The 11581-nt window shown below is 42.3% G+C and overlaps 1 protein-coding gene and 1 long non-coding RNA gene across 4 annotated transcripts in view; one reads left to right on the top strand and one right to left on the bottom strand.

The window, feature by feature from the left end:
- LOC113608065 (uncharacterized) overlaps positions 1-4196 on the top strand; it is a 7793-nt gene extending 3597 nt beyond the window's left edge. The window contains exons 3-5 of the long non-coding RNA XR_003428199.1: positions 1991-2061; positions 2744-3027; positions 3582-4196. This is a non-coding gene — a long non-coding RNA (uncharacterized LOC113608065). The remainder of the gene's footprint in view (positions 1-1990; positions 2062-2743; positions 3028-3581) is intronic.
- Positions 1-11581, bottom strand: part of CAPN3 (calpain 3) — a 48510-nt gene that overhangs the window by 20829 nt on the left and 16100 nt on the right. For all 3 annotated transcript variants that reach the window (XM_027084024.1, XM_027084025.1, XM_027084022.1), the window contains exons 2-4: positions 3354-3423; positions 1741-1859; positions 113-246 (exon numbers count right to left, since the gene is read on the bottom strand). In XM_027084024.1, coding sequence (XP_026939825.1) covers positions 113-246; positions 1741-1859; positions 3354-3423 — 323 coding nt within the window. The remainder of the gene's footprint in view (positions 1-112; positions 247-1740; positions 1860-3353; positions 3424-11581) is intronic.

Below are 11581 nucleotides of genomic sequence, written 5' to 3'. Positions count from 1 at the left end.
CACACACACACACACACACACACACACACACACACACACACACACACGGGCTGGATTTTGCAGTCCACCTCCTCGCCTCTAGCCCTGCCTCTCAGTCTAAAGTGCTGCTTACTTAGCATAAGCCTTCTCCAGCAGAGCGCTCCAGAACTCATTGTGGTGGTTGGATTTGGTGAAAACCAGTTCATTGTTGTAAGTCGGCAGGCAGTCATCAATAACCACGTCCACCCAGTCTCCATAGCGCCAGAACTGCACAGAAGCGTCAAGCACAGAGTCACATCCTCAGATTACCATTGGGAAATGTGTCCCTACCCCACATTCCTTAATACCAAGCACCTTGGGTTTGGAGTGTGTGACTCTTTCTCTAACTGGACTGGGAGCTCCTTGAGGGCAAGAAGTGGTTTACAAACCACCCTGTCTTCCACCCAGTCCAGCTCGGTATGGGGGATGGTCGGCGCTCCCTACATACCTGAGGGCTTGAGATTTTCCTTTTCCTGCTCTGTAAGTCTGGGGTGTGGCTTAGGTATCAGTATTTTTAGGCATCTCAACTGATCCTGATATGCAGTCAGGGTTGAGAACCACTGGTCTAGGTGAAGATGATGTATGATTTCTGTATTTCTTGATGACAAATAAGGTAGAAATTGCTGCTGAAGAAGAAGGATTGACGTGGAAAAGGAAAGTGACCCAGAATATACTCTGGCTAAAGCAGGAACACTGTCCAATATTCTCAATTCTGGATGATGTTCTTTTTTGAACAAATCAGTTTTGACCCAAGAAATCCAAATGTAGTTTAATTTCCTTCTAATGACATTTTCTCCCTTACAGACAAGAGGGCAAAAATCTATCTGGTCTTTGTGTTTATGATCCTTTAGATATCAGACCTTTTAAATATTTGAGGGAGGTGAGTCGCTTAATTTTGAAGAAACAAAATTCAGGGCCCAGCTGCCTTGCCTGAGCTGGGACAGCAGCAGGACACTGATCCTGAACGTGCAGAGAAGACCCTTTCTGAAGTCTTCAGTCCTGGGAGAGGAGATCAACTGATGATCTGGGTCAGCCCAGGACATTTGGAGCCTTAAGGGCTGGAGACAGATTGATGCCTCAGAACCCCAATATCTGCTAGATGCCCACATACGAAGCTCATCTCAGTTCTGGGCCAGCACAGGGTTTGGCTCTTTGCCAGGACAGTTTGGATCCAGAAAGTTTCCAATGGCTGAATTGATTCTGGAACCAAAAGACTCATTGCTGGGCCGAAGCAGAAGCCTGGTTCCCAGATTAACCAGACTTTTCTTCCAGAGGCTGGAAAGGGTGCGTGATAGTCTTGGTATAGACCTGTGTTTAAGGGACACAAGTAAAAAGGAGCTGCAGCTGTGGATGGGATTGCCTTTACAACCTAAAGGGCCCTCTGGATTCCCAGTGCTAGTATCTTAGGGATTTACTTGAGAAGGGCTGCCAGTAATAACACAGAAGCCAGCCAGCTGGAGAGGAAAAAATAGACCCACAGGTCAGCAAACAGGATATCCTCCAACCTTTCTGGGGCCTAGCGGAAGGTGTAGGGGTTTGAGGGTAGGAAGAGATAAACAACTGCTTCCTCACAGGCTTGAGGCCTGAAGGGGATCACTGCCCACATCCATGGCCGGGAGGGTGGGTGGGAACCTTTCCTGGAGCCACTGGGAAGTGAAGGCAGGGAGACCAGTGGTGAGTAGACAGCAGCTGGCCCTCTTAACTACACTCCCTTGACCTCACCTGGAAGTGAAAGATCCCCGCGTAGTTTTCGGTGAAACTCTGATCATGGGGTATGACCCGGAAAAGCAGTCGCTTGTTCAGGGTCAGGCAAGCGATGGCTGCGAGAAACCAGCAGTCCCCTGCAGGCAAACACGCGGCACAGGTCACGGGAGGGCCCACACCTCCAGGGAAGACGGAGACTCCATCCCCATCGGCTGCTCTACTTCTCTGGAGAAGGGCGTTCACTTGGCATTCACTGTCCCACTTCCAGATCTGACCTTACAGAGGTGTCAACCCAGGGAAGGAGTGTGACAGCAGTCTCTAGACCATGTGATCAACAGGGTAACTTACTCCCTTGTGACTGGCTTTCCTGAAAGCTGTAGGCAATTCCTCTGTCTGCAACATAAGCTCAGACCTCCATTTGGACCTCAGTGGAGATGGGGCAGTAGGGGTCATAACTGGGTCATTCTTTCCAACACCCACAGGAAATCTGCCTGCCCTGTAACTTTGCAGTGTGAGTCCATATCCCCTTCGGACCTTGGCAGAGACTGAGCATCTGAGAGCCATCAGTGCAGCCCATTAGTATTGTAAGGAAAGCTGGCTAGTAGTTGGAGGCGGCACTTTGCCCTGTGTATGTGTGTATGCGTGTGTGAATGCCCAAGGGGCAGGCCTGGATCACTAACAGAGCACAGACTATATACAAGGCCTTCGTTGTGCTCTGTGGGATATGACAGCATCTTTGAGACTGCAGAGGGGAGGCTGAGAGCTGCCACAGCCCTCCTCCCACCATTGCCCCCCCCAGACCCCCCCAGGCAGCCAGCCTCTCCTCTGAAACAGGCCCAGATTATTAGCTTGCCCAGGGCTCTGCAGGCAGTCTTCCCTCGAGTGCAGGAACTCAGATATCCAAAACTTCTTCAGCCTCTCCTTCTGGGGCCAGATTAGCCAAATTCATTTGGTCTTGAGTGCCCTTTTCCCACAAGTTTTAAACTGTGTTTGTCGATGTCTCTCCAACTTTATTTCACAGAGCTTTCCCACAGTCCACACCAAAGATAATACTTCCCGAACAAGAGGCTGAGACAGAGGAAAGACTGGTGAAGCAGACAAGCTAACCAACCAGACAGAAAACTGGACGCTCATCCACATGGCAAATGTCGTCTTTGTTGAAAGACTCCTTTAATATGAAGCTATTCTGGGGCAATTTCAACAAGAGTTCGAGTTACAAAAGCACATTTTGTGAGCATATAGATTCCATGTGCCCAAGGGACACGCGTGGTACATGGACAGTTTCAGAGCTGACTTCTAAGGAAGGTGGGTACAGCTAAAAGCAGGGCTTTTGTCTCGCTGAGTGGGGTGTGTGAGTGTCCTGGAGACTCTGGAGAGGAGGCTGTGGAATGAGGCACACCTCCTGTGACACAAGGCAAAGAACTAGTGAGAAAGGTGGGAAGGACAGAAATTAAATGAAGCAATCACCAGCGCGTTGATAAATGAGTATAAGGTAATGTTATCAAAACCTCCTCCCCCCAGTTCATTAAAAGCAAAAACAGGTTATTGTCCCTTTACTTACTGTGAAGGGATCACATCTTTTAATCACCCCTTGATTGTTTGGCTAGATATGACCCGAGGGACTTTCCTACCTAGATCTCCTTGACAGATGTCAGTTCTGTTGGCTCCGCCAATGATAAATCGGGGATTCTCACAAATTTCCTGTGAAACAAAAAGGAAATAATAATAGTAGCAGTAGCTATTATTTACTGAGGTCCATACGTAGTACTGGCATCACATATCAAGAGTTTTACACACACCACCCATTTAAACCTCCAAAAACAGCCCATGAATTGGATACTATCATTCTTGTTTTTCAGATGAGGACACCAAGGCCCAGAGAGGTTAAGAAACCTGCCCAAGGACACACAGCTAGTAAGTGAGAGAAGCCAGATACATGGCTTCTTTTCCCATTGTTCCACACTGCTCCCTCACACTGATATACTGTCTGAGTAAAGATGCACCTTGAGAGTTAGGGCAGTGTCATTACTGTCACAGCTTTGGAGGGACAATAGAAAACATGGCTCTTGCTTTTTTTTTTTTTTTTTTTTCTCTGCCAGGGAAAAGAGGTACAGGAAGGAAAGTAAATATCTTTTTCCCCAAGACATGGTAACATAGATATTTAGTATCAGCATATGTCCCAAGGGCCACAGGACTTGAAAGCTGGGGAGAGCCGAGGGTAAATTTGGTGTGGGCCTCAGAGGCCTCCCCATCTGTTGGCGGGTGCGTTCTTTTTTTTTTCTGGCGGGTGCGTTCTTTATTCAAGGTAACCCAATAGGACACCCCTGGCCTGAGCAGTTTTCAAATCCAGGCACTACCAATTATGTGTATTCCAACAGAGACCAACAGAGGGTGCTCTTGTTTTTGTTTGGATGTGTCATGCTTTGGGGTTTTTTTGTTTTTTTTTAATTTTTTTATTATTTTTTATTCTTTGGCTGCGTTGGGTCTTCGTTGCTGTGCGCGGGCTTTCTCTAGTTGCAACAAGCGGGGTCTACTCTTCACTGTGGTGTGCAGGCTTCTCATTGCAGTGGCTTCTCTTGTTGCAGAGCATGGGCTCTAGGTGCACGGGCTTCAGTAGTTGCAGCATGCAGGCTTCAGTGGTTGCGTGCGTAGGCTCAGTAGTCATGGTGCGTGGGCTCTAGGGCGCGCAGGCTTCAGTAGTTGTGGCGCACGGGCTTAGTTGCTCTGCAGCGTGTGGGATCTTCCTGGACCAGGGCTCAAACCCATGTCTGCTGCATTGGTAGGCGGATTCTTAACCACTGCGCCACCAGGCAAGTCCCCATGCTTTGTTTTTTAACTTTTGAAATAATTGTAGATTCTGTGTTTTTGTTTTAACACCATTCTTCACAGCTTCAAGAAGCTTATCCCAGTGACACAGCCCTCTCCTTCTGTCTCCCCCATCACAACAAGCTGGTATACTCACATGAGTTGAAGCTCCCTGCACTCAGGAATCTCTCTCTCCTACTAGATGGAAAGTCAGTCATGCTTAGACCACACCACACACACATCCCGCCTGAAGTTCTTAATCAATGGAAGGATAAACCCAAAACAATAATTTTTAAAAAGGTTACCTATAGGAGAGGGAAGGATTAAGGGGGTGAATATAGGGATGGAAGTAAAACTCTGAATATAACTGTTTGAAAATAGCTTTGACTTAGGAATCATGTAAATTTTATAGAATTAAAAGCCAAAATTAAATACAATTTTAAAAAGCAATCTTTAAAAGCTGAGAGCAAATTGAAGCAAAGGAACCAAACTGCTTATCAAATTGATGGCATGGCCACACACATAAAATGAATTCTTTCAAGTGACTTAAAATATAAAATTTTGGTTGTTTATTCCTTTTGGGATATAGCCTAAGGTCAAAAACCAAAACCATAAAGAAATGTGAACCATAATAAAGAAAAATAACATTGTTATTACTTCCAAACTTTGACATGTAGGATAAGGTAAATAAGAATGTACATTAATGTCATTAGGAACCAGGATATTTTTAGTGTAAAAGAAAATATGTAAAATGATAAAACTGAATGACTTAAGTAACAATCCTGCAATGTTAAAGTTGAATTAGATATATAACTCATGATTTATTTTTGTCTCCCTAGAAAAAATTTTCTATCTCTCTGCACTAAAACAAAAGAAACAAAAAAACTAGAAGCAGTAAAAATCTAGCAGTAAAGAAAACATCAACATCTGGAATGTGGTCTTTAAAAACCATTTCCCACTAATAAAATATAAAACTCTCATTATTCCAAATAAGAGTCTTTCCTCTTAACAAAGAAACCAATTAAGGTATAGTCAACATATGTTATTTTTGTCTCCCCAGTGTTTTGCCTCCTTAAAATACATACCACTTTCTCCTGGCATTACACCTCAATTTTCAACTGGGGAGCAGCACCACTGTCAGCCCATGTTGTTCTGGTGGGCTTCCTTCTTCACCCAGATCCAGATGGCTATTAAGGGCAATTAGAGTGAGAGTGACTGGTTCAGGGATGGGCACATGACCAAATCTGGGCCAATGAGATATGGGCCAAGACTTTCGTTTTAACTATTGAGAAAGAAATACATTCTCCTCTGGGAGTTACTAAGCTGGTGGAGTGTCAGCCTGAAGCTGCTGGTGGCCATTTTTGCCCCTTTGTGAAGTTAGCCCACTCGAGAATAAAGATAACTCAGAGGAAGCAGATGGGGGAGTGGGTGGAGAGGTCGAAGGTGATAAATAGATAGACAGGTAGATAGACAAATAGATGATATTAGGGATTGTGTCTTGATGACATTGTTTGAGGCCTGGATTCAGTGTGTCTAAACCTGATCATCACTTTTGAACATTCAAGTTATAGAGCTTTTTTTCGGTTTAAGTTAGTTTGTGTTGGGCCTCTGTTACTTGCCAGCTGGGACACTTGACTACTGAATGTCATGCCCTGTTATAAGGAATATATTATAGAGTAACTCAAATACTAGAATTATAGCTACATTTTTTAGCTGTCACAAGGATAGATTTCTCTCCTTGGGTCTATAGGTACAGAAGCACACCTCATCTCCTCACCTGCCGCCAATTCCAGGGCTGACTACTTGACAACTGCACTGCCTTCTCTTCCATCTGCTTAGAGGTCCAGGTATTTGAATGGAGTTACATTTTTTGCAGTAGTAGAGATTCCCCAATATACTACATTTACCTTCAATACTACCTCAGCTAAATTCACCAAACATTAATTGAGCTTCCAAGTATGCACAGGGCTGGGGGATTTAAGGATATAATAAAAATAGGAAATCGTCCCTGCCCGCCCTCCAGGAAACCCCCAGCCTAGGGACCCTCAGTTGTTTGTCCTCGTGAGAGATGTCTGTTTGGTGAGGGTCAGTTACCAAACTTGTTGAGGGTTAATTCATAGAACAGCTAGATTTACCTAGATACCCCTTCCCACCACCTACTTTCCTGGAGTATCTGAGATCTGTTTTTGTTGGTTAATATGAACAAAGGGTAAATTGTCCTGGCTCTGTCACTTTAACTTAGGGACCTAAGACTTCCGGTCACTTCTTTGGCTATAATTTAGCATGGAGACTGGATCTGTCAGTGATGGATTCCCAGCAATTAGCAACAGATGACCATTTCCTCAGTTTTTGAGTGCTGTGGTTTGCAAACATTTTTTTTATTGTATACCTCCATCATTAAAGTATTCTGAACATGCAACTGTACATATTCTTATTAGTTTTAAATTATGTGTGTGTGTTATCCTAACATATAATGTGCATTATAAGAAAAACAAAAGCATACATTTAAAAGGGTGGGCTAATATAGATATATGTAGGGGACTTCTGGTTTCAGCTCCAACCTGTAAAAAGCTTGGAAGTCATCCCTCCCATCCTTACCACAAGAAAAAGCCAAACACCTGAAAACCAGTGACTTTGCTTGGATCCATCAGAGAACTGAGGTTGCAGGGCAACCTACCACCCTGAGATATGGACACAAGTGAAACCAGAGAGTTATAGCCAAGATCTGTTTATCTGGAACAGAAGCTGCCTCAGCCACAAACTGGGAGGAACACTTAAATGGTTACTTTGATGAATTTCAGGAAGCTGAGTGTGGACTAGCACAAAAGTGAGAAACTTCTGGAGGCCACAGTTTTGGGAGAAACCCCCAACCCTTTCATGGTTTTTACCTCCAAAAATTCCAAGTTCTCATGGTGAAGATCCAAGAAAGATCCCCCCTACAGGGGAAAAGACTTTTCCAGTCTTACCTATGTTGGGGGAAGTGTATTACTCCCACTCCAGCCACCTCCAGGCTTTCTCACCTAAGAAGGGGTAAAAGCTATACCAATGGAGAAACGTGTATGAAGGTCATAGCCCAGAGAGACAGTCTCATTAAAAGAAAGAACTTTAATCATTAGATTATAGAACACTTCCCCTTCCTGATCATACCACCACATCAACAGAGCTCCAGTGAAATAACAGTGACTTACAGCTGAAAGAGCTGCAAGATGTAAACTCTGATAAGTATTTAGGAAAGCCCAAAGTCAAGAGAGGAGACAAAACAAGGATATTAAAGGAATTTGAAGCTTCTGACTCCTGCAGCTGGAGGAAACAAACACAGCACAACTTCTAGCCAGCTTAACATAAATCCTTATACCAAAGGCTACTGTATCTCAGTTCTTACTACCCAAAGCAACGTGACTGGCTTTCAGTAAAAAATTACAAGAGATGCCAAAAGCAGGCAAATGCAATCTGAAGAGCAAGCATCAGAACTAGATTCCGATATGACATAGATGTTGGAATTATCGGTCAGGGAATTTAAAATAACTATGATTAGTATGTCAAAAAGTCTAATGGAAAAAGTACATAACATTTAAGAAAAGATGTGCAATATAAGCAGAGAGATGGAAACTCTAAGAAAGAATCAAAAGGAAATGATAGAAATAAAAGACAGTATAACATGTATTTGATGGGCTCATCAGTAGATTAGACATGGACAAGAAAAAAACTCAGTGAAATTGAAGATGAGACAATAGGAATTTCCTAAAATGAAATGCAAAGAGAAAAATATAACAGCAAAAACAACAACAACAAAACAGAGCAGAACATCCAAGAACTGTGGGACAATTCAAAAGGTTCAGCATGTGCATAATTGGAATACTGGAGGGAAAGAACAGAGCAGAAGAAATATTTGAAGTAATAATGTCCAAGAACTTTCCAAAATTAATGACAGATACCAAATCACAGATCCAAGAAGCACAAAGAACATCAAGTAGCATAAATGCCAGCAAAATAAAACATAACTACACTTAGGCATATCATATTCAAACTGCAGATAACCAAAGATAAAGAAAAGATCTTCAAAGAAGCCAAGAGGGAGAAAAATACCTTTGCTCTAGAGGAAAAAAGACAAGAATTATAGTAGACTTCTCTTCAGAAACCATGCAAGCAAGAAATATTTAAATTGATGAAAGAAAAACCCACCAACCTAGCATTCTATATGCAGAGAATTTATCTTTCAAAACTGAAGGAGATTAGAGGCTTTCTCAGACAAATAAAACCACAGGGAAGGGACTTCCCTGGTGGTGCAGTGGTGAAGACTCCATGCTCCCAATGCAGGGGGCCCCGGTTCGATCCCTGGTCAGGGAACTAGATCCCACATGCATGCCACAACTGAGTGCGCATGCCACAACTAAGGAGCCAGCGAGTTGCAACTAAGGAGCCTGCTGGCTGCAACTAAGGAGCACACATGCTGCAATTAAAGGAGCACATCTACCGCAACTAAGACCCGGCACAACCAAATAAATAAATAAAATAAATGTTTAAAATAATAACCCACAGGGAATTCATTTCCAGCAGACTTGGCTTACAAGAAATGTTTAAATAAGCTCTTCAAGGAGAAGGAAAATTATATAGATCAGAAACCTGGACTACATAAAGAAAGGAAGCACATCAGAGAAGGAATAAATGAAGGTAAAATAAAACTTTTAGTTTTCTTATTTTTAATCTAAAGATTATTTAAAGTAATAATCACAACAACGTGTTGAGTAATTATATCATATGGATAAGTGAAATGCATGACAGTAATGTCATGGGAAGGAAGGGAGGAATTGGGAATTTTCTGTTATAAGGTACTAGACTACATATACAGTGGTATATGTTATTTGAAGGTGAAATCAGATTAGTTGTAAGTGTATATTGGAAACTTTAGCATAACCATTAACATTTTTTAAAAAGTATAATTGATATACTTAAGAGATAAATGGAATCATATAGAATACTCAATTAAAACCAGAGAATGCAGGAAAGGGGAGAGGAGAGAAACAAAAATTGCAACAAATAGAAAACAGTTATAAACATAGTAGATATTAATCCAACTATATTATAATCACTTAAATGTGAATGGCCTAAATACATCAGTTGAAAGATAGAGATTGTGGGCTTCCCTGGTGGCGCAGTGGTTGAGAGTCTGCCTGCCGATGCAGGGGATGCGGGTTCGTGCCCCGGTCCAGGTAGATCCCACATGCCGCTGAGCGGCTAGGCCCATGAGCCATGGCTGCTGGGCCTGCGCGTCCGGAGCCTGTGCTCCGCAACGGGAGAGGCCACAACAGTGAGAGGCCCGCGTACCACCAAAAAAAAAAAAAAAGGTAGAGATTGTGAGAATAGATTTTTTTAAAAGACCCAACGATATGTTATCTACAAGAAAAACACTTTAAATGTAAAGACTCGGATAGCTAGAGAAGGATACACCATGCTAATGCTCATCAAAAGAAAGCTGGAGGGCTTCCCTAGTGGCGCAGTGGTTAAGAATCCGCCCTGCCAATGCAGGGGACATGGGTTCGAGCGCTGCTCTGGGAAGATCCCACATGCCACGGAGCAACTAAGCCCGTGCGCCACAACTACTGAGCCTGCGCTCTAGAGCCCGCGAGCAACAACTACTGAGCCCACGTGCCACAACTACTGAAGCCCACGTGCCTAGAGCCCGTGCTTTGCAACAAGAGAGCCACCACAATGAGAAGCCTGCGCACCGCAATGAAGAGTAGACCCCGCTCGCCGCAACTAGAGAAAGCCCGCATGCAGCAACAAAAGACCCAACTCAGCCGAAAAAAATAAATAGATAAATAAATTTAAAAAAAGAAAGAAAGAAAGCTGGAATAGTTGTATAAATTTCAGACAAAGCAGACTTCATTACAAGGAAAATTATCAGAGATAAAGAGATGCATTACATAATGATAAAGGAGTCCTTTGTCCAAGAAAACATACAATCCTAAATGTGGATGCACCTAACAATAGAGTGTCAAAAGACATGAGGCAAAAAGTGATACATCTGAAAGGAAAAATAGACAAATCTAGTATTATAGTTGGAGACTTTAACACCCCTTGTTCATGAACTTCAGCAGGTAGAAAATCAATAAGGATATAGTTGACCTGAATGGCACTAGCAATCAACTTAATCTAATTAACATTTATAGACTACTCCACCCAACAATAGCAGAATACACATCCTGCTCTCAATATCACATGGAAGAGTCACTAAGATAGACCACATTCTGGGCTATAAAACACACCTCGACAAATTTAAAGGAATAGAATATATGCAAAGTATGTTTTCAGACTACAGTGGAGTGAAACTAGAAAGCAATAAAAATAAGACAACTGGAAAATCCCAAGTTATTTGGAAATTAAACAACACACTTCTAAATAACACACAAGTCAAAGAAGAAGTTTCAAGAGAAGTTAAAAATTGCTTTGAACTAAATAAAAATGAAAATATATCATCAAAATTTGAGGGATGCAGTGAAACCAGTGCTTAGAGGGAAATCTATAACATTAAGTGCATATATTAGAAAAGAAGAAAGATCTGATATCAATACCAATATTCTACCTCAGGACACCAGAGAAAGAAAAAAAATTTAAGCTCAAAGCAAGCAGAAAAACAGAAATAATAAAAGAGCAGGATCAATGAAATTGAAAATAGCAAAACAAGAGAGAATCAATAAAGCCAAAAACTGGTTCCTTGAAAAGGTCAATAAAATTAATAAACCTGCAGCCATGCTCACCAAGGAAAAAAGAGAGAAGACACCAATTACCAACAGCAGAAATGGAGAGATCACCACTACTGATCCCAGGGACATTAAAAGGATAATAAAGAAATACTGCAGATACCTCTAAGCCCACAGATTTGATAACTTTAGATAAAATAGACTAATTTTATAAAAGACACAAAACTCACACAAGGACAAACAGACCATCTGAATATGGCTATACCTATTGAAGAAATTTATTCAATGATTAATAACCCTCCAAAAAAAAAGCACCAGATCCAGATGATTTATTGGTGAATTCTATGAAACAT

Source organism: Aethalodelphis obliquidens, unplaced genomic scaffold, assembly GCF_003676395.1.
Source record: "Aethalodelphis obliquidens isolate GAN/ISIS:26980383/991018 unplaced genomic scaffold, ASM367639v1 scaffold51, whole genome shotgun sequence".
In the NCBI taxonomy this organism is placed as follows: domain Eukaryota; kingdom Metazoa; phylum Chordata; class Mammalia; order Artiodactyla; family Delphinidae; genus Aethalodelphis; species Aethalodelphis obliquidens.
This window is presented reverse-complemented; position numbering and strand designations above follow the sequence as displayed.